The sequence below is a fragment of the Coloeus monedula genome (genome assembly GCF_965178545.1).
Source record: "Coloeus monedula genome assembly, chromosome: 14".
Taxonomy (NCBI): Eukaryota; Metazoa; Chordata; class Aves; order Passeriformes; family Corvidae; genus Coloeus; species Coloeus monedula.
This window is the reverse complement of record NC_138794.1, coordinates 17,697,120-17,718,919: the sequence shown is the minus strand read 5'-3', so window position 1 is coordinate 17,718,919 and position 21,800 is coordinate 17,697,120. Positions and strand designations below refer to the sequence as shown.

The window sequence follows — 21,800 nt, the reverse complement described above, 5'->3', positions numbered from 1 at the left end:
CTGTGTGGTATCACGTGTGTTTATAAAACAGCAGCAGCATAGCCAATGCATGTGATTTTGGTTTATTCATTTTAGTTAAGGCACAAGTATACAATGCCTAGCAGGAAGTAAAAACCCTTTCTAGGGATGGCTGAAATACAAAGCTTGAGCTTCTGAAAGGTCAAACTTTTATTTGGAAGTATTTGCCTGTTGGTAACACATTAGAGGACAGCTTGTAACCTTAAGTCACACTTACACAGAGAAGCAGCTGAAGGAATGCTACTGTAAATCCACAGAACACAGGAAGAGGGCTGTGAGGCAGAGAGGGGGGCATGCACAAAATGCTTCTGAAATACAAAATGAAGACAGGTAGTAGTGGTGCAACTAACACAAAGTTGATATTGAGAAAAATCTTGACTAGGTAAGATGAATCTGAGCTTAGAAAAACTTATTTAAATAAAGAGGGTTCCAGAGTGGCTTACAAAGTACAAGAGAAGCATGAGTAAAGGTGAAGTACTATTTATTAGAAGTTATTCTGCTATGTTTTATTCTATGAAATTAATTTTCCAGTATGAAAGTATTTACATAAGACACTCCACTTAGCCTCTACCAATATTGCCAAAGTCTTATAGAAATAGCATAGGTGAAATAAATTGAGAACCTTCACAGCAAGAAAAATGTATACCAACTCAGTTGGTTCTCAGCTGTATGACATTTGGTTTATATAGAAAGACTACAAGAACACAATATAAATTAGTTACAAAAAGGTGATACTGACAGCGCAGCAACTCAATTTGCTGAACACAAAAACCACAAGCAGTGGCTATTACAGCCATGCAGTTTTCATTGTGAAAATTTACATCTTGGATGACATCCACTGCCCCTTGCTTTAAGATGTCTGACATTGTACTCCTGTTCTTGGACCCTCATCATCTTCTTCATAGGCTTCTCCCACACTGTTACGGTAGGTTTGCTCATTTGGATCAAAATCTTCAAGGTCTACCTGATCCATCTCATCTGTAACCATAACATCTTCTCGTGAAGGAAGCAGAGCCTCCAGCAGAGACAGTTTCTCCCTTGGGAGCCAGTAGTGCTCTGGAAACTGGACCTACAATTTTACACATTTTTTAATGAATATTTATTCATGTGCAAACACAAGTATATTGGCTACAGAAAAGCATGCAGCTTACCAAAAATTGTATAATCAGGCTGCCTTTGTCCATTGGAGATTTGTAGACAGGCATCCCTTCATTGTAGATACACTTTAGGTCACCATGTTTTATCACTTCACCTATGGAGGCAAGAGCTGTAAGTAAGCTGATGTGATGTGACAGGCATTCAGTGCCCCACAAGGCACAGCTGTACACGAGGAGTGTTCCCATGGCACCTCAGGGAGATTGTAACCAATTCATAGAAAAGAGCTAAACCCAAGCAGTACAGAACTAAGGTCATTTAGACTATTTCCCCTGCTATAAGAGAAATCAGCTTTTCTTGGCACAGCCTTCAGGCTGAATGAACAGAATTTAGTAGAATTTTAGATTCTTGCCTCCTAAATTTATTTTCCTGGCTATCCACCAGCTGGGGCTGAGGTTTATTACGACATATTTGACAGCTTTAACTGTAACTCTGCATGTTTTAGAGTAACAACAAAGAACCAATTAAATTAAGTGACTACCTCGTGAATCTGTTGTATCATAGTTAGATATGTTGTATCATAGTTAGATAATCTGTTGTACCTGTAGTTAGGAAAAACCCCCCAAACAGAACAAACTCCCCCAAAAATGCCAGTCCAGGCAAGTAGTTGATACAGTCTACACAGTATTAGAATTCTTTAAGACCTACCTGGCCTAGTAGATATGACAAGAACTCTGTTGTCCAGCGTTTCAATTGTCTTTCTGAAACCACATAAAGCCTCCGAGAGTTGAATTCTCATTTTTGTGATTAAGTCATGCCCTCGTCTCTGAAAAACACTGTGATCCTTTTGATCAAGCACAATTATAACATCACCAGGCTCCAAATCAGGCTCCTGGTCACCTTCTCCATGAAATACTATCTTCTGACCATCTTTCATACCTGAAGAAAAGAAACCCATTTATTCTCTACAGAACTATAGACTTTTACTAGGGAACCAGTAAAAATATACAGTTCTTACCTTTATCAACATGAACTTCTATGATCTTTTTCTCTCTTACAACCTTACAGCCATTGCAGTTGTCACATCTGTCCTTTGGATTTATTCTTTCACCTTGGCCTTTGCATTCTGGACACACAGTTTGGATTTGCTGCACCATGCCAGGTCCAATCTGCTGAACTATAACTTGCATCCCTCTTCCTTTACACACTGGACATTTTTCTACTGCCCCTCTCTTTCCGCCATAACCTATGACAAAAGAGTTAAGTTGGATCTCAGTCTCAAAAAATTACAGTAGTCAGGCTGGAAGTTCAGTCATGGAATTTAGTTGCTATCATGAAACATGCCCCACAAGCTGGATGTTTCTACAAACAAAATGTTTATACAGCTTGTTGTATTAGCCTCTGCCCCACCCCCCAGTAAATCCTGGTTTCCAAGGAACTGTCAGCATACCAGATTCAAGACATAAACATTCCATTAATACTTGGAAAAGAATCTGCTTACTAAATATTTAACAGAGTACTAAGATACAAGACTTTATTAAAATTTACCTCGAAGAAGTAAATTCATTAGGGAATACTTAATAACTGTAAAATTAGTAACATAACACAAGCTAGACGTCCACCCACAGCAATTTAAAAAGTTTTACAGAATAGACATTTACATCCAAGTTCTGGGTGAAGATAGTTTTAATTTAGGTACCCCTAACAGTAACTCACAGTGAGTTTTAGTCTGCCATTAGAACAATCACTTTGTAACATTGTGGTCGAGAGACTTATTCTTGGACAAGCGTTAAGTAGAACTAAATAACCCTGGCAGACTTTCAGGAATCAGGCAAAGAAAAAGGAAAGAGAAAAGTAAGAAAGCCTTCACACTTTTTTCTCAGCCCAGACAATCCACACAAACACACACAAAAAACTTGAAGAGGGGTTTGAAACCACTACTTGTTTTTTACCTTCACACTTTCCACAAATGACATTCTTTTGCAGTGCCAGTTTCCTTGTAATACCATTATATAGGTCTTCAAGAGATACACCTAACTGGTGCACAACATTTTTGCCTTTAAAAAAAAACCAAAAGGGAAATATTAGTACTTGTTCAGCTGTTGTGAAGACAAATGTTCATGCACAGTCTCAATGAAGAAATGCAGAGTTCATTCCAAACTTTGAACACAACTCAGCCCCCTTAAAAGAATATGCAGTTCCATCAGCTTCCACTAAGCTCCACCCATTTATGTCCAAACATAAAAGTTGAGCTGTAATTAGGCAAAGCATCATTAAAGCCACCCTGTCCCTGCTCCTACTCCTAATTTTATAAGCTTAACTGAAACAGCAAGATGCAAGGACACTACCAGCTTCAGCTCTGTTGATTTAGAAGTTGCTATTATGCCTGCGTATGAATTTCCATGCCACTTCATATTATAATTTCAATGATTTTACAGCAAGTTACTATTTGCTCCTTTAACAGGCACTGGGCATGGAAAAGACAAAAATCATACTGTGCTTTGGCAGCACACTGCACTCAGTTTCACATTATTTCTCCCAAATATTTTCATGAGATTTAAAATTATTGAAGTTTAAGTTGATGGTGTCCTTTGAAGCAAGTTGCCCAAAAGCATATGAGCAAGTGAGGCACAGATTTGGAAAACAGGTAACTTAAACAGGTGTAATTCAACTTCTGACTTACTAACGTTTCCCCCTCCCCTACAGGCTACCCAGTCCCCCTTCAACAAAAAATAAACAGAACTTAGCAGAAAGATGGCTATGGCTAAGTCATGTTATCTACTTTATTAGAATCTTAATGCTAGAGTAACTAGAAAAATCATAGTTTACTTATTCTATTGTTGCAACAAGTAATATCCACACTATGTGCACTTAGCAGAACAGCAGTACCATAGCACAGGTGTTTTATGCTTAAGTGCATGGTTAGAGTTTCTAGAACTTGTTTAGAACTGTGTACCTCTTCTCTCTCTATTCATTCGGCCTCCACCACCAAAGAACATGTCAAAGATGTCCATGGGTGAAGAGAAGCTGCCGCCACTCAGGCCTCCTTCTTTAATAGCCTGCTCCCCACCCTGGTCATAGAGGTCCCTTTTCTTTGGGTCCGACAGAACTTCATATGCCTGGGATATAAGTTTAAACTAAAAAGAAAAAAGAAGCTCTGAACAACTATGACCAAGAGGAAAAGTAGCCCTCTCATATACAACTCCATCTACAGATCGAGCCACTACAGCACCCTCTTGAAGTATTTGTCTGTTTCCAAAAGGAAACTCCCTAAACAAATGGGTAACCGACTATAACAGTACACTTTTGTCCAGGAAAACCACCCCTTTCCTCCCTCTCCCCCCTCCTCCCATGTTTTAAGTGGGCTTAATTCAGAGTCACATCCACCTTACAAGTATATGCCAACTGCATTTTGTTGATTGTGGTAGTTGCAACAACCATTATAACCTCTAACAAATCCATTTAGAAAGGAATATGGTACTATCCCTGAAGTCCCCAATTGCTCATGGCCACAGCAGTGCTAGTCAGCCTAGAGCTACACAGGGATCCTCCATGCCTGCTGAGCTGGTACATCCAGCTACAACAGAGATTTATGTGACCAGACACTGGTGTTGCTTACTCATCACAAACACAAGGACTTAGAAACAAATCAAAACACATACTTTAAAAAAACAATTAAGGAATTTTCTTAAATAGCTATAAAGAATTTCCTATTACTAAGATTACCAACTCAATTTTTAAACATAATTTGCTATTGCTGGAATGACCACTTCCATTTTAAACTTAATTTACTCATGGCCATGTAAAGTGGTGTAAGCAAAAAAAGCAGGCCCAAAATAAAAGCAGGAAAGGTTACCTTTGACTAGGCTACTGTTTGTCTTGAGTTCTGTAAATTAGTATTCTAGAGACAGAAATATGGGTCTTCTATTCCTATATTAAGGTATTAGCAGACCAGCTTTTAGATAAACAATCCCATCATTCATGTTTTCCATAGTTCTCCAATTGCGGTGCTCATTTATGATCCAAGCCAACACAGGGAGCAGAGCAGGTCTGTGGTGATAGCTTGTAAAATAGTTCTGTTGTAAGCAGTCCACTCATGTGCAGCCCAGTGATTCCCTGGGAATAGTTACCTCGGACATCTGCATTAACATTTTTCTCTGAAGAAAACCCATCCAGTTCAGGAACACAAATCCATCCAGCACAACAACGCTGGCAGCTGGATCCACTACCAGCCTTTTCAACATCTGACAGCACAATGGCCACTGGAGCACTAGAAATCCTTCCAGCTTTGCCTGTTTTAACCAGCACCTTTAAGGACGATTTTTCTACTGCAACTACAGGGAAACTGGTAAGCACTACATCCAAAAACAAATGCCGCATCCCCTTTGCCACAGCTGGGCCGTCAGGCCTGCTCCCAGGTTCACAGGTCTGAATAGAGATCTGGAAGTAGGGGAGCCTTCACATACTGGCACTACGCCGCAGGAAGGGCAAAGCAGAATTTAAACTACGATTGCGTGCACGCCGGATATAACAACAGCCTATCTATGGGGGATCCGGTGCCCCTCGTGGGCGGCCCTGTGCCAGTTCCCGGTTCTCCCTGCAGGGCCGCCCATCCCGCGGCCCAGCAGCGCCTGCAGTGAGCCCGGCTCAGCCCCGGCCCGCCAGAAAGGCCAGACAGGGCCTGCGCCGCGCAGGGGCCGCAGGTGCCACTGGGTGCGCGGCCGCCTCACGGAGGGTGGGCGGCCCAGGGGCCCCGGCCCAGCCCCGGCCCCCAGCCCCGCGTACCCGCTCGCCCTCGCTGGGGTTCTTGTCGGGGTGGTACTTCAGCGCCAGCTTGCGGTAGGCCCGCTTGATCTCTTCGGAGGAGGCATTGGGCTTCACCTGCAGGATGTCGTAGTACTCCGTCTCCTTCACCATGGTGGGTGCCTGTGGGAGGACGCACCGCGTTAGCACCGCGTTATCCTTGAGTTACCCCCGCGTTACTCCGCCCGGCGCCCCACCGGCCGCGCTCACCGCCGCTGTCCCTCCGGTGCCGCCACTGCCCGCTCACCGATCCCGGCAGCCCCGCCTCTTCCGCGAGCTTTATACGGGCCCCGGCCGAATCTTCTGGAATGACGCCGCGCGTGACGTCACGGGGCTGGAACGGTCTAGAACTGCGGCGCGTGACGTCACCGCCGGCGCGCGCGGGGGGAGGAGCCTCGGGCCGGGCCCGAGGCTTGCGCTTGGTGTTTAATTTGGGGTTTTACGTCCGAGTGTCTTGATTGTCTTTAAGCCCACCGTCCGTACAGCTGAGGTTCCCCAGGGGTCGTGCCTGGCATTCCCTGAGTACAGCTCACACAAATCGGTACTCGGGCAGTGGAGTTGGCATTGAATGTGAGCTGAAAAATGGTTATCTATGCTAATGTGGTCAGGCAGGTCTATTCTTACCTCTTCTTTATTGCTTTTAGACTTACATGTAATACCATTTCTTAGTAGTTTATTATAGGGAAGCTTTAGATGTGCTTTCTATTAGGGTTAAAATGCGACTATTCTGTGGGGCTAAAAATACATCAAAACCACCCCATATTTTATACCTTTGTATTGTAGAAACAGTATTTTCAGCCTAATTTAGAAAGCTTCTACCTATGTCAGCTTTAGACTAATCTAAAATAACGTGGGCCTGGCTGGGCTGAGGGGTCCCTCCTGAGGGGTCCCTGCCGAGGTACCGGGGTTTAGCGTGAGGGGGCCCCTCACTGGCGCCGGTTTCTCTCCCTGCTCTGTGAAATCTATTAATTCACCTCTGGGAGAGCCTGGCGAGCACCCTGGTACGACCTGCCCCACGCTGTGTGTTAGATCTTGTTCTGGTTAATTAATAGGTGGCTTTCTTGATGCCTTATTCCTCAGTATTTTGAGCCTTTTAAATCAACTGGGCTAATGCTGTGCCCCTGCTCTCCCTGTTTGGTATTTGCCCTTTCCTCAAGCAGGCCTGCCTGGAGCAGACTTGGAAGCTGGGCTAGTTTTCATCTTTCTCCAGGTAACCAAAGGTTCTCAATTAATTATTTGCTGCTTAGGGGAAAGGAGATAACTGGTACTGGTGTGGACCTGACCAGAAGCATATTTTCATAGAAGATGGCAACTAATGCTGAAAAATCTTAAGTGAAAAATACAGAAAAGCTGCGTGAACTGTGAAGAGATTTTGTTCAAACTTAAGTTGAATAGAAATGCTTACAAGCTGCTTTTTAATTCCAGGAAACAGTTCCTTATCCCTATAAATAGTTTTATGAAACCAGAGCATCTCCTGTGGTTATGATAACCCAAAGGTTCCAATGTCCTGTGCTGCCAACCACAGCCCAGGTAACGAGTCGGGATGACTCTGAAGGAGAGGGCCCTCTTGTGTTGTTTAACAGTGGGAAATGGGGAAAAAGGGGAAGGAAAAGCAGCAGTGTGGGATTTGAATGAAAAATTTTCGTTTTTTAGAGCTCTGTTATAATGAACTTCCTACTGTATTTCAGGTAAATACTATTAGAAGATTAAATTAATACAATCTGCTTATATTAAGCATGTAAACTTGCTGAAGGAGAGGGAGCTCGGAAATCAATAGAAAATATCAATGAAAGGAGCAGTTCAAAACCCCAAGAAAGAAATCAGTGTTGGTAACTTTTACTTTCTCTAAGCATAATTATCAGCAGCTGAACATGTAAATCTGTGTTTTGCAATTGTGAAATTACATTGACAAGTAAATACAGAAACTTTTCTAAAAATAACTATGGTAAGTTACTCTGTAAACTTGTAGGCCAAGAACTAAATATCCCCTTTTTAAGGCAAAAAAAGGTTTATTCTCATAATGGTCTTCACCTTAAAGATAGATGAGCTATAATCTGTAGTTCTGAATGTAATATTTCCATTTAAGAAGAAGCAATAAATCTGCTTGTAGCTTTGTAGCAGCTGAATGTTTCAACAGATGAGAAGCTTTTGAAGCACATAATGAATTTTAGAGTTCAATTTTTAGTATGTCATAAAAAGAGTATATAATTTCTGTGAGTAGAAATCTTCATGTAGGTGTGTGTAGATATTGGTAAATATAATAAGAACTCACACTGGTGGGTGGTTTCTTACTGTTAACATTTGTTACTAGTAATAACAGCCAAAAATTTGGTTGGTATGGATCTTTGCTTAAGAGGATTGAGCCTCCTGCTTCATTTATTTTTATTTTATTAGGGAGACCTATCAGGTTATATTTACTTTAATATGCAGTATTTGTTTTCTCCATCTTTGGTTCCAGTTGGTACAATCAAAGTCCTTGTTTATTCAAAGAATTAGTGAGACAAGTAGTAAGGGTTGGTGCTTGGGATTAGAAAAACAGGAGAGATACCAGGCTGCATATATGATTTGCATCATCATGCACATCTCCTACATCACTCTAGCCTGAGTGATGCACTCATTCTGATACCTGAGAGGAATACAGTCCTATAGGTGTCTGAAGCAAAACATTTCATATTTATCAATACTGTATTTATGGAACAGAGTTTGAATCCTCAGCAGCTGATTTTGTCGTAATTAGTAATAAATGTCATACAGCCTTTACACATGCAGCCATATTTCTCAGCAACTACAGTGGTGGTTCCTGTACTCAACCAGCCTGGTGATCAAGGGTGTATATGCCCAACTCTGTTTCTTTTGGTGCACACCTTGCCTCCTTAAATCTGTGGTTGTTGCTAACCAGCAGTTGCTTACGCATTTTTGAGATGAACAGCTAATTTCTTTTAATGTTTTTTTCCTCTCTTCCCTCCTGCTACATGTAACATGAATCACCTTGTCACTTTTTACTTGCGCAGTATCAAGCTTGCGTGTGGGTGTCAACAGGAAAACAAGCAGAGAATTTCTGTTCTCTGCAAGGAGGCAGGACTGGACTGGGAATGGGGAGTAACTGGATCTGGTGCCCGTTTCATTTAACCACCAGAGGACTCTGGTTCTGAAACAGGCATTGCACTGTTAGCACAAAACAAGAGTTAAAACTGCTTCCCACTGACCTTGGGACCATGCAGTATCTTTATATGCTACAAGAATTATGCATGTATCTTTTAATCCCGTTATATAAACCACTGTTGGAATCTCCTTGTTTGCATTTCTCTCTCTTATATTACTATTGCTCATTCTTGTTGAAAGCAGCATACTGGAGACACAGGTAAGAGTACAATCTGCTGAACTGCAGCTGCATCTTCTTGCAGCACCCTTGATTTTTGTAAAGAAGTATCAAGAGTAACTTTTATTACAAACACTGGAAAAAAAAAAAGTCAGGAATCTGCGGGATTGAAACTTGTGTTTCTTTTCAGTCACACTAAATTTGCATAAAGAGCTTCAGTAGTTCCTCTATAAGGTGAAGTTAGAATTACAGCAGACTTTCCTTGGTGCTGAGGTGGATTCTTTCAAGCATCCAGGCCTCAAAAGTTATCACAATTTCTACAAACCTCTTAGGAAAATACCTTTTAAATAATATTTTTAGGCTATGATTTTTAGTCTTTTTAAAAATATATGTTAAACAGTAAAGTATGACAGTTTAATTTAATGAACCTTTAATGGTCCTGGGCCCATAATTGATATACGAAAAAGATATTTCGTACAGAAACGAGCTCTTAGGAAAATCTTTTTGCTACAGATAGAAAGTAAAAGGTCTGTATCTGCAAGAAAATTTAAATGATGGCATTTGTTTTGAGCTATTTTAGGGTAGTGTATAGTGAGTGAGTAGCAGTCACAGCTTTCTCTAACTTGAATTCCTTCAATAGAAATGAATTAGTATAAAAAGCATATGTGAATTTAAAAAGTTATTGCTTGTCTCGAGCTTTTAATTCTGGAATCTACCCTCAGCATCGTCTCCTTGGCCCAAGGTAGCATAAATTGATTGATCCTTAAGGTATGTGTTGAGACTCACTTGTTTAGTAAGACTTAATGGAGGCTTTGCCACAGTAATGTTTGAAGATATGTTTGGATTTAGAATTTTGCATAAACCCGGAAACCTACTCTCATTTAGTAGTATCTGTGGAGTTTAATTTTTTTTTTTACTTTAGCAAAAATGTTTTAGACACCAAGTGAAGTCTTTTATGAGAAAGTGGGAAAAAGAAAGCTATATATAATCACAGTAAATGCAGTTAACAGAACATAGCAGGCAGAGGGCTGCAATTAGTAGCAAGTTGAAAAGTTGACAAGAACACTGATTTGAAATAATGAAAGAAAGATTAGAAGTAGTGCCATTTATGTAAAGACATGTAACAAAGCCTTTGAAATAGGAAACATAAAGGTTATTAGATGTTTGGCTGATGGTTGTTGTGGGGTAAGGCTTTTTTTGTTTTGGTTTAGACTCAGTGCTGAAAGATAAGGATAACAATAGGACTACCAGTTTAATGTCATGTTTGTACCAGAAAATATTGTTTTACACTATTTGTTACCAGTTACGTAACTAAAAAAAAGAAAAAAGGGAACCTATCATACAGTTGCTTAAACTAATTGGGATGAGTAGCAAGGAGCATCCAGAATTAGTACACTCATCCATTCATTTTAAGTAAATACAAGTTTTGTGGTGAAACATTCACTTTCTTGCCTTACACATAAAAAGATGGGGGAGCGCAGCACAGCCCTGGGTTGTTTCATTTTGCCATAATGTTATTGTAAATTAACCCTGAAACATTCTGTCCCAAACATGCTCCACCCATGCCGAGGCTGGTCTGCCTTGTGGTTCTTATTGGTTACTGACCTTAGTAACAACACGGCTTTGTTTTAACCTCTCTGATATTTCTATTTGGGATCTTGTGACAGTGCAAATTTATAGTGACAGTGTCTTCAACTCTGAGGTATCAGTTGCAAATTTCTGAAAGATACCAGTCCTAATTGCAGAGCAAAGGATGTAAGTAGTATGTGAGCTTTATTTGGCTTTTCTGTTCCTTCATAACTTTGTAAGCCTGTCAACACCCAGAAATCTTAACCTGTAGCTGCAAAAAGCAGCCCATCCCACCACAAAAATTCAGTCTGAGTCTAGTACAGTCTTGTGCAACTTGCGTGCAGGTAGATCTAGGCATAAAAGAAAAGGATCATAGCATCTTGTAAGGTGCAGAATGTAAAAATCATTTCAAGATGAAGGTCTTTTCTGCTGAACTCTATATAAGTTGCTGGCCTGGTTTAATAGGATTTATTTCTTGAAACTTGAAGACAACGTAGAAATGTACTAGAACTGCAAAGGCGGGTTCTGTGTAGAACTAGAACTACAAAGGCAAGGTCTGCATAGAACTATTACAGCTTGACATTCATGAGCCTACTGTTAAAGTGGCAAGACTGTAGCTGACAGTTGCAGGTAACACAGTTTATCACAATCATGTGAGTTTTCTGTTACAGTCACACAATAAAGAGTCCAAAAGCAACTCTTCTCCACCAACTCCCCCTGATAAATTCCCCTTGCTTCACAGCCTGGCTTCCCTGCAGCTGCCCTTGTTACTGGGGGGGAGATTTATCATTGGAGAAGGCTTGATTGTGTCAAAAAAATTGCTAACCATCAGTAAGTTTAAAGAAAATTATAGGAAAAACAAAACAAAAACCCCTTCATAAACACAGTGTGTATAGAAGACACGTATATTTGAGGTTTTCTGTTTATTTACTGTAAGTACAAGTCTTAGAGAGTGAGCAGCCATTTCCTTCTGTGAGACCAGCCTATTATCCAGCTACTAAACACCCAAGAAGCAACTCAAGCAAAGTAATTAGCAGTTCTCTAATTGGATTCTTTCATATAGCACCTAAAACACTTTAGATGACCTGAAGAAGAAAAATAAGAGTTTTCTTGCAGCAGAGTTTTCTTTATTCTATTACTGGAAAGTTGGTTGCAAGGAAGAGACCTTGTAGCTTTCTGCAAAGAATCTTTGGAACAAAGAGTTTGGAGAATTATCCCAAAATGAAGGAGCTAAATAAATCTTACAAATACGGAGTTTTGCTGCATATGAGGATCTATTTTTACGATTGAAATATCCTCCATTTTGTGTTCAGATATTTTCAAATCAAGTTTCTGGTGTTGAGAATAGATCCCTTAGAATCTCACTTCGAAGTTTTCTTTCATTTCAGATTGCATTGTCTACAATTACACATTTATCTATGGTGCAAGACACTCTGGAATAAAATCCACACTTTCTATAAAGTTAATATTTGCTGATCTTACATGCTCCTGATCACTATGGCTGTCTTTGTACCAGTAAGCAAAACATTTTAGATTATGTTCTCTGGCTCTGAAGTCTATGACATGGCATGGCTTGCATCTGTCTTCCTCTTCCAGACAGGGTAGTCATTAATATCATCTCCAGTGACAGCCTCTGGCCTGGGTTGTCCCAGGGAAATGCCTGTTCATACAGATCAAAACCATGCCAGGGAAGGTGCTCACAGTGAGTGGCTTGAGCCATTCTCTGGATTGTTTACCAGTACAGAAGTAGCCTAAGTAGCTGAACTGGACTCTCTTACATCCTGGGAAGTAATTTGTTCAGCTGTGTGTAGAAACTTTCACATTACACCATAGGCCTGCTCTGATGAGGTGCAGGAAGTGCTGCTGTAATTGTGGTGCTGGGGGAGGTGCTTGGCTGTTGCAGTACTGGGTTTTATAGGTATAATTGACTTGAAGGCATTTCCTAATGTAATTAATCTGTGTTTTCCTTAAGAAAATAGCTTCATTGAATGTTCTTTTTTGTAACTAGACTTAGTAAAGTTAGAATTGCTTCAACTTGTGTGAACAAATTTGTTGAAATCTTGGCAAAAGAAAAGATTTGCATCTTAAAGCATTGTAAACTCATTAAAATTCTTCTCATGGATAATTAAAGAAAAGTGAATTAAAAGGAAAGTTTAACAGTAAGCAGCTCACAAGCACTGCGACATTTCAAGCATGTTAAAATCAGAAAGAAATAGCTTTTGTAGCAGTAGTCTCCTCCTCTTGTATTACGTGTTGTTTTTTCTAACAAATAACAAGTTACTGTTGGTTTCTTTGGTTCTCCAAGTAGCTCATTTAGGCCTGACCTGCACAGTTCTTTAGCATATTTGTGACCAGTTTTGGAGGGTTTGTCAGCATGCCTAACAGTGGAGAGACTCTCACAAAACAATTGCAGGATGAAAATGCAAGGAATGTTTCAGGAAGCTGTGAAAATGGGTAAAGTATCTTGAGCATTTATTTTAACAAACTGATCTACCAGTTTTTCATAGCTTAAGTTTGTCTTGTACTACTGTGCAGATGCACAAGAATTTTGATTGGTGTCTACTATCTAATGAAGAATAAGGTGTATCTTTTGAGGCTAGAATGAGAGAAAATTGTTGATGAAGATTCTAAATAGGTTTATTCTCCTATGCTAAATTCTGCTTTGACACTAAACCTAATAGCCATCATTGAGTCTGGACTATGTTGCTTGTATCCTATTGGCATAGAGGATATATCTGTATAGTGTTTATTTTATAGCACAGAGGCTATTTAGCCTCTTCTGGATTTGGGGGAGTAATGCTTAGATAATAATTGATCCTTATGATAGACCATCTTCTTCCTGTCAAAGGCAACAGAACTTTACCAGGTAACTCATTTCTTAGAGACAGGAGTGGGGAAGTGAATTTTAGAAGAGTGTATTTTAATGTTTATGTTACATTTTACATGTAAAATAATCCCACTGGCTGCTCTCTCCTTTGTGCCCCAGGCAGCACAAAAAGAAGGCATTATTTCTTCTACCTGTTGATCTGTCACTGGAATGCTATCTTCTGATAGAGAAATCTTCCCATCTCTAGAGTTTTTGGAAGTACTTAAGATTAGAACAAGACATCTCACAGGAAATATTTTAGCTTCTGATTGTTAGAAGTTTGTCAGTTTTGCTAAGTACTAATATACATTTCCAGAGACTGAACTATTGTATGATATTTAGTCTTCTGTTACATCTAACTTCACATTTGTTTAGGGAACAACTTGCATGTTAGTCTCTTGAAAGATTTGCTTGATCCCTTCAGGTAAAGGTTTGGTTGGGATAATTTCTGCCATAATGGTTTCTTCTGTTCTGGGCTTTGTAATCCTGGATAAGAATCATGAGGAGCAATCCAAAGACTTAAGGTTTTCAGAACAGGAAGAAGTTTAAGAAATCTTTGAAAACTTTTGAATATATTGTTGTTGCTTCTGGAATCCTAATGTAGTTGGTAGTAGAATTGTCACTTTTTGGTTTAATCTGTCCAAAGATCATAAAACACGTATTTGATTTATGGTCAATATAGGTATATGTACACTCTGACTCATGAAAGTTAGGTTTTGCTAAGTTAGTAATAATGCCTCTCTTTTAGTCCATGTATGCTTCTATTTGTGACATGCTTAAGTAAAAAAAAAAAAAAAAAGTTCCTGTGTTTTCTTCATTAAAGAGAAAAGTTATAGGAGAATTTAAAAGTACAGTGGTTTGGGTCCACTGCAAACAGGAAGTTTAAGCTTAAACTTGCTGTATTAGAAAGATGTTTTTTCTGAATTTGTTTTTTTTCTGTATTTCTAATGAAAGAATATCAGACCCTAGAACTCTAAATACTTTTGATGCATTCAAAGTCCTTGACATAAAACTTGTGTGTTTTGTTTGTGTTTTTTGAAGTAGCCAGTGCATGTTGTCCTGTTAAATGCTGTTGTTTACCTGGTAGTGATTTGAAGTTAGGTAACAAACTTTATCATACCTTTTTTAGTATGCTGGCAGTAGGATTCCAGGTGGAAAGGACTAGACAAAGAAAATAAAATTGTATCAAATGGAAATAGGAAAAAAAAGACCTTTTATAAGGCTGAAATTGAATCTGTGTGAGCTAAAAAATGAGGAACAGATGAAATAATGAGTTCTGTGTGACCTAACTTTGCTGCTTTCCCTGCAAATAGCCATACAGAGCCAGCTACTGGAAGATTTCTGCTTCAGGTCTAGGTTTTTGCTGTGCAGGGGAGAACAGAGCCAGAAAATCTGTACCAAGGTCAGGGCAGGGTTGTAGTTTGCTCCCAACTGCTGAATAGAGCCTTTTTGGGGGGAGAATAAAAAAGGCTCGTTACATTGTTCATTTCTTCCCATTCAACCATGTAGTTCTCAGCTATCCATAAAACCGGTCTGCTCACCAAAATAAATGACCTGATTTTTGAGAATATTTATTCTTAACAAGAGAAAAAAAGACTTCAGATCTATTTTTTGCAAGTAAAGAGATAGGTTTTGCTACAAGGTGTATGACAACTGTGTTATATGGTAAAATAGATCTTAGCTGTTAACTTTATCACTAGTAATTTGTTCTTTTTTATTTATTAAAGCATTTTTTTAGCTTTTAAATATATCTTTGTGAGAGAAGAAGTTGTATGAGTAATTTGACAAAGAGTGGTTTCTTGTGCACTGTGAAAAGCAAAGGAATTGTCGAATCAGCTGGGCCTTTTTGCAAGAGTAGGAACATATCTGGGCTGATCCGTGGCCCTGTTTTTAAGTCTCATGAGGGCATGGAAACCAATTAACAGCTAAATCTAACTTGTTTTTCAGGGACAAATGGGAACTTTTAAATAGAATCAATAAGGAATGTATTATAATATTGCCCTCATTTGAATAGAGGAGTAATTAGTAAATAAGATGACCAGTCATAGTAGACAGCAATGTCTAAAGGGCCATGGGGAACTCCTGTGACTCTACTCGTTATAGGAAAAATATTGCATGACAGAAAATGTGGATTTATAGAACTAATGTGGTGCATCATTACTGTTGGTTTTTTTTCTCTTATGTCATAAAAAATGAGAAAACATCTTCAGAATGTCTTAGGTAACAGTTGACAGCACCTCAGAGTCTGGAGATGCAGTATTTGCTTGGCTATTTCTGTGCCAGTCACACGTTTCTATTTAGCTGCTGAGCTATCAAAGTTGCAGTGCTATGTTGACTTAAATCAGAGTGACTTTATTGTCTTTGTCTAGAATTCTAGGATATATTTGTGATTCTAAATTTATTGTCTTGTGCTCATTCCTACAATCTGTCCGCAGAGTTCTGTTTTAACATACTGGATTTGGCTCTTGCAGGATACATGGGGATTTGGGAAAGGATTTCAAATGAATGGGATCCAGATGATGATATTTAGTTTCTAAAGTTCCTAGGCAAAATGCCAGAATCATTACAGTTTTCGGAGGTTACCTCTAGGTAATTTAAGCCATTGCTTTTTGCTGCCAGAAGAGTTGTCGGATGAATACTTAATGGTTTCATCTTGAATTCAAATGCCACAATGAGCTGTTGAAAATGTCTGACACCCAATGAAAAGTTTTTAAGAATGTGCAGATGTAGACCCAAAGCAGCTCTAATGGAGAGTAATGCTGTTGGAATGTATATAGCCTGGAGAACATGCAACAAAAGCTTGGAGGGGGGAATTTCTCACTGTTGGAACAGAGATCAATATTTAGGACGCTTGTCACCAAGACTAAGACAGCAAAAGATGGACACTTGATTGGAAGAAGAATGTTTTATCATCCACTTTATAATGGATTCCATAAATAATCAAACCACCAAGATGGAGTAGTTTAGAGAAGGAATTCATTAAGTTGTCCTCATGAGAAGCAAGTAGTGAAAAATAAAAACAAAATTTATGAAAAAGTTCTGTGTTGGAAAAATGCATATTTTCCACTTCAGTCTATTTTTTTGTGTATATTAAATAGGATTAATATTTAATAGTTAGGAAAACCCATTCAACAAAGAAGTGTTTGGGAAAAAAAATACTTGTGCATATGGGGATCTGCACATGTTGCTCCCTAAGATAAACACCTGTGACTTACAAAATATTTCTTTGGGCAAGGCAAGCAGAGAAAGGAGTTTAATTAAAAGGTGGGGACTGTGTTGTAAGAAGTATGAAGTAACATGCCTACTGCCACATGAATGCAGCCTGGTGGTGGGTGAGCTTGTAGGTGATATGCTCGGAGGAACAGCAAGTCAGAGGAAGGAGCTGCACTGCTTTGGATCATCGCAGCGAGGGCAGAACACCAGTGAGCCTTCCTGAGAGCCACTGAGTCTGGAAGCAGTGCCATGAGAGCACTCCCAGGAGCAGCTAAATGGGATTGCTTTTTGGAAAAACCATGTAAGTGACAGAGAAATTGTATGCACTCAGCAGACACTGTAACTGAGCATTCCCTCCTTATTGGCTGTGTTCTCTGTTGCAGACATTCTGCAAGATAATTTTTTTTGAAAGGATGAAAGCAGAAAAATCATGCAATAGTTTTATATTAAAAGCTTTGGAATTTAAGTGGACCTGAACTGCAGTAACATGGTTGACCACAGCCAGAGCTTTGCACCTTGAACATACTGTTCTTCTAAAATTAGACGTCACATAAACCTCATCTTATCTAATAATGTATATTATGAATGCAGTATCTTCAAAAGTGCATATGTCTCATACATTAAACCAGAATAGAAATAATTAATTAATAAAAATAATTTTGCTGTATGGTAATCTCACATATGTGGTACAACAGTATCCAGGAGCAGGGTGGGAGTGGAGAAGCTGTGTAATGGAGAAGCCTCTGCAACAGGAATACCAAGAAAGGGAGGAGAAGATGGTATCTTCATTGTGAATCTGACAGCACAGGTCTGGAAGCTCAGAATATGGCTCTGGGTGAATGTGTAGTCTGAACTACCTACTGGTTTCATGGCAAAAAAAATGTTTATTTGAGTCTTCTTCATGAGCAGTTGTGAATGTGATTTCCAGACTTCAAAGTACTTTGACTTGCTATATGTGTGTAGAGGGTTATCAGTAAATATCCTGAAGTCTAAAGGAACACCTTGTGCTGAATAATGTACTAACAGTTTATGTATGTAATTATTTGTTAAACAGCTTATTTTTGCAACTTTACAGAAAGTCTCTCTTTCTATAGGAAGGTTGATCTTTTAAAATTTTTAATAATCCCTGTAGAGAGCCAAGTGGTAAAAACTTTATATTGACAAGGTTACAAGAATTGAACAACAGTGATCAGGAATAGGAATACCAGAAGAGTGAGATCTCTTTTTACTTGTTCCCATACATAATCTGTTTAATGAATAGGTTCCCCTTAAATTTCATATTAATATGATGGCTGCATAACAGTGTTCGTTTGGTCCAGTTTGTGATAGTAGAAATCCCTCTGCAGAAACAAGGCCAAAATGTATCCTAGAACATAAATTTCATAGTTTTTAAATTTGAGAGAAAAGCTGCTAACCTAATTATACAGGACAATCAGTGTGTCCTGTAGGACTTATTTGAGTGAGAATTTCTGTAAAATATTTTCCCCATAGAAGAAATGGTTTATTGTCATATTAAAGACTGACTTCATAGATTCTCTTCAGTTTTATTGTTTGTATTTTCACCAGATTTTACTATGAGGAAATAATTTAGAGGACAGCAAATATCTGACTGTATTTGGCCTAGAGTATGAGGTGTAAGCAGAAATTCTAATTGCCAGACCAGGAAACAGAGCCTGTGGAAGGAAAAGGCTAATTCCGAAGTCCCTTAAAACAACAACAAAAAATTATGGAAATTAGTATCGCAGTAAGTAGTGCCATAAAGCACTAAGCATCATTATGGTAACAGAACAAACAGTTTTTCTAGTGTGCAATTAGCAAAAGAGCACTGTCATTTTGCAATGATAAAAGCAGAGAGATTTAGCTGTGGCATTCAGTTTCTGTAGCTACAATAAGAAATGATACTGTATTCAGTGGTTGCTATCAAATACACTCAGATAAAACCAGTAATTGCTATGCCAGCAAATCCAGATTGGATGCTTCTCCTCTGGTGACTCACACCCAGCAGGAAGGGCTGTCAGTTACATCAGTTCATTATTTTACCTCACACACACATTGCTTCCACGGGGTTGCAAAGATAAATCTCACTAGAGCTGTTACAATCATGGAAAGACAGACGGAAAGGAAGCTGTCCCTTTGTTAATCCAGTATAGAGAGCATTCAGATTCTTGCTTTTCAGGTTGGCCTGGTGTGTGAGAACAGCTTCAGTGTGAAATAGCATCCAAGGGGCACAGGGGAGTGGTGGGAGCTGCGGGTGGGTTGGGCTTTGTCCCAGACCTTTGGATAAGCTGGTCAGCCTAAGCTGTGCTTCTGTCTCAGGTGAGGGCGGTGTGTTGAATTCAGGCAGCAGATGAGGTCGTGTTTGCTAGAATGGTACCTTGAAATTAAAGTCCAAATTACATCAGGAAATACTGTCATTCAAAAATCACCCATGCTAATGGAGTTATACAGAAATATGCTTTGGATAGTTCTAGCTGGTCAATGTTTTGTAACATGATCTCATTTTGGTCTAATTGACTTGTTGAAGTGACCTCTACTGTTAAATTCTTGCTCTGTGTGATTCGTAGAGGTTTTTGCATATTATCTTTGGAACTATAAACTTGCAGGAATCAGACATAGAAAATCAACTTTTAAACTGGTAGTTGGATTTTGGAAGATGCTGGCCCTGCATTAATAACACTGAATAATTTATGCAGAACCTCAGTCTTAATAAAAAATTTAAGAGCCAAAGTCCAGATCTCCAAAGCATTTTGGTTTTGCTGGGGCATCTTGGCACCACGCCGTGGTTCTGCAGTGCCTTTCCTCCTTGCTGCAGTATATGTTCAGTAAGCTCTTGATCAGGCAGCCCCACCAAATTCTGCTCAGTTCAGTCTTGAACAATTCCAGATACCATAACCATTCTTGGATATTTACTTAATTTTTAAAGAACAAGTCCTAATAGGAGGTAAAAGTAAGGACATCAAAACCACATTCTTTCAATCAGAAACGATGGTTCTGAATATACACAGGAATTGTTGTTGGAAGAGAAAATTTCTTAATTGTATTTTCAGGGCAAAAAACTTCACTCTCAAACGAGCTGCTTAATTCATGGGGACAGGTAGCAACTTTATTGCATGGAGTGTTACCAACTTTAACGTTCATGTAGATACTGAACATGTAGGACTCCTCACGGAATGTCTGCACATTGAAGCATTACCAGAGGAAGTTCAGAAGTTCAGGTGTTGGTTGGCTGGTTTTCTATAAAGGGAACATAATGTAAGCTGAACCAGTATCCTATAACAGATAAGACTAAAGCAAACTAAAGAGGTAATAATCTGGGAAAAGACATTAATGATGTTTATTAAAGTTTTGAGTATCTTCAAATGAGGCTCCTCTGATACATTACTAATCAGAGTTGTTTTATTCTGAAGGCTTTTCTGCTCTTTGTTTTCATCAAAAGGGATGTTCAGTTATCTTTAGACCAAGACTTCGGTTTATTTGTTTTGTAAAATAGTAATATTTAAAAAGCTTTATTATTCCCAAGATATTTAAAGGAAAAGATTCCACTGGATTACTAAACATCAAATGTAGGTTTTCTTTAAAATAGGAAAAGAATCAAGAATTATATCAAGTGCTTTGAGATAGCAGACAAACACATTTTTTTAGGTTATTTCAGATGTTTTGTTTTGGTTTTATTGCCAAATAAGTCTTCCTGGTCTTTCATTCTGTCTTTGCAATCCCACTTCATTAAGTCACCATTTCTTCCACATATCAAACACAGGCTTACCTTTCAAAGTGCAGGATAATCCCCTTCTATATTTAAATTACTCAGTTTCTCATCAGCATCTGCCTTCACCAAGCCAGTGACTATTTTCAGAGCCTCATTTTGCTTATCAGACAAGCCCTTTCATGTTTTGTCCTATTATGCCATTAGCAAGAGAGGAAATATCCTCACAGGCAACATTAGTGATGACTCCTTGTTTTCCTTCAGCTGCTTTTGTGACCTATGCCGCCCTCCGAGAGGACCTGCGGGGCGGAGTGAGGCAGGAAAAGAGCTGTGGTTGTCACTTCTGAGGGGTGAAGAGTTACGCAGTCTGCTGCATTCTTGTAAAAGGGATACAAATTGGTTAGGGCTTTTTTGCAGTTTTATTTCATTGTGACTAACAATAATAAATTCTAGGAGTGTCCCACATATGAGTATTTTACAAGTGTAGTTGTTAATATGAAATAGGTGATAATGTCTGATGTAGTGTTTGGTCCTGCCATTTGCTCCCCGTCACCACTGTGTAAAAAACTGCTTTTGAGGTTGTTATTTATTTGAGCTGTGAAGAGCATTGTTTCAGCTTTCTTTTTATATGTTTTGAGTTAATTTATTGCACTGTGGAGGGGAAGGACTTCCTGAGCTTCACTCAGGACTCTTCTGTTGTACCTATGGAGATGGAATGAAGGAAATCTTAACTTCTTAGCTTCTAAAGGCTGCTGATTTCCACTTGTTCTATGAAATGGAATTAGTTAAATTAAAAAATCTTTCTGCTGCTATTCATTAATAATCTGCAGTGCATTGCTATATGCAGTCATTTCTAAATGCTGATTGTTAGGTATTTTGCTGATGGAATTCTTTGCAGTCTGTCACCTTACAGACTTTTTGGGTTGGAATTTGTTTTTGTGCTTTAAACTTGGTTTGTTTACTTTTAGCCAGGAAAAGTTAATTTCATCCATGTGTTAATGATAATTTGTTGTGCTGGTGAAATTTTTGAGAAACTTCATTATTATTGTTATTGTTATTATTATTATTAACTAAATTGCCTTCTCTTCCTGGCCTAGAATAACCCCCCCTGACTTCAGAGCTTCAACAGGTATTAACAGTGGCAATTTACAAGGTGTTGTGATATTAGTAGTGGCAGTGTGATCAGGTTTAAGATTGGTAACTCATTTTTCATA

General features: G+C 39.0%; 2 protein-coding genes across 2 annotated transcripts in view; one reads left to right on the top strand and one right to left on the bottom strand.

The window, feature by feature from the left end:
• Positions 1-150: 150 nt before the first annotated feature.
• DNAJA4 (DnaJ heat shock protein family (Hsp40) member A4) lies at positions 151-6,205 on the bottom strand. The gene is made up of 8 exons (XM_082290863.1): positions 6,127-6,205; positions 5,899-6,039; positions 4,070-4,250; positions 3,066-3,170; positions 2,132-2,359; positions 1,822-2,052; positions 1,170-1,270; positions 151-1,087 (listed from the first exon to the last, which is right to left on the bottom strand). Exons 2-8 carry the CDS (start codon positions 6,028-6,030, stop codon positions 869-871), a joined length of 1,197 nt encoding a protein of 398 aa, XP_082146989.1. The 5' UTR covers positions 6,031-6,039; positions 6,127-6,205; the 3' UTR covers positions 151-868.
• A 6,973-nt stretch (positions 6,206-13,178) lies between these two features.
• Positions 13,179-21,800, top strand: part of ACSBG1 (acyl-CoA synthetase bubblegum family member 1) — a gene marked incomplete at its 5' end in the record, with an annotated part of 34,793 nt that continues 26,171 nt past the window's right edge. Inside the window, one exon of the mRNA XM_082290780.1 lies at positions 13,179-13,258. Coding sequence (XP_082146906.1) covers positions 13,179-13,258 — 80 coding nt within the window. The remainder of the gene's footprint in view (positions 13,259-21,800) is intronic.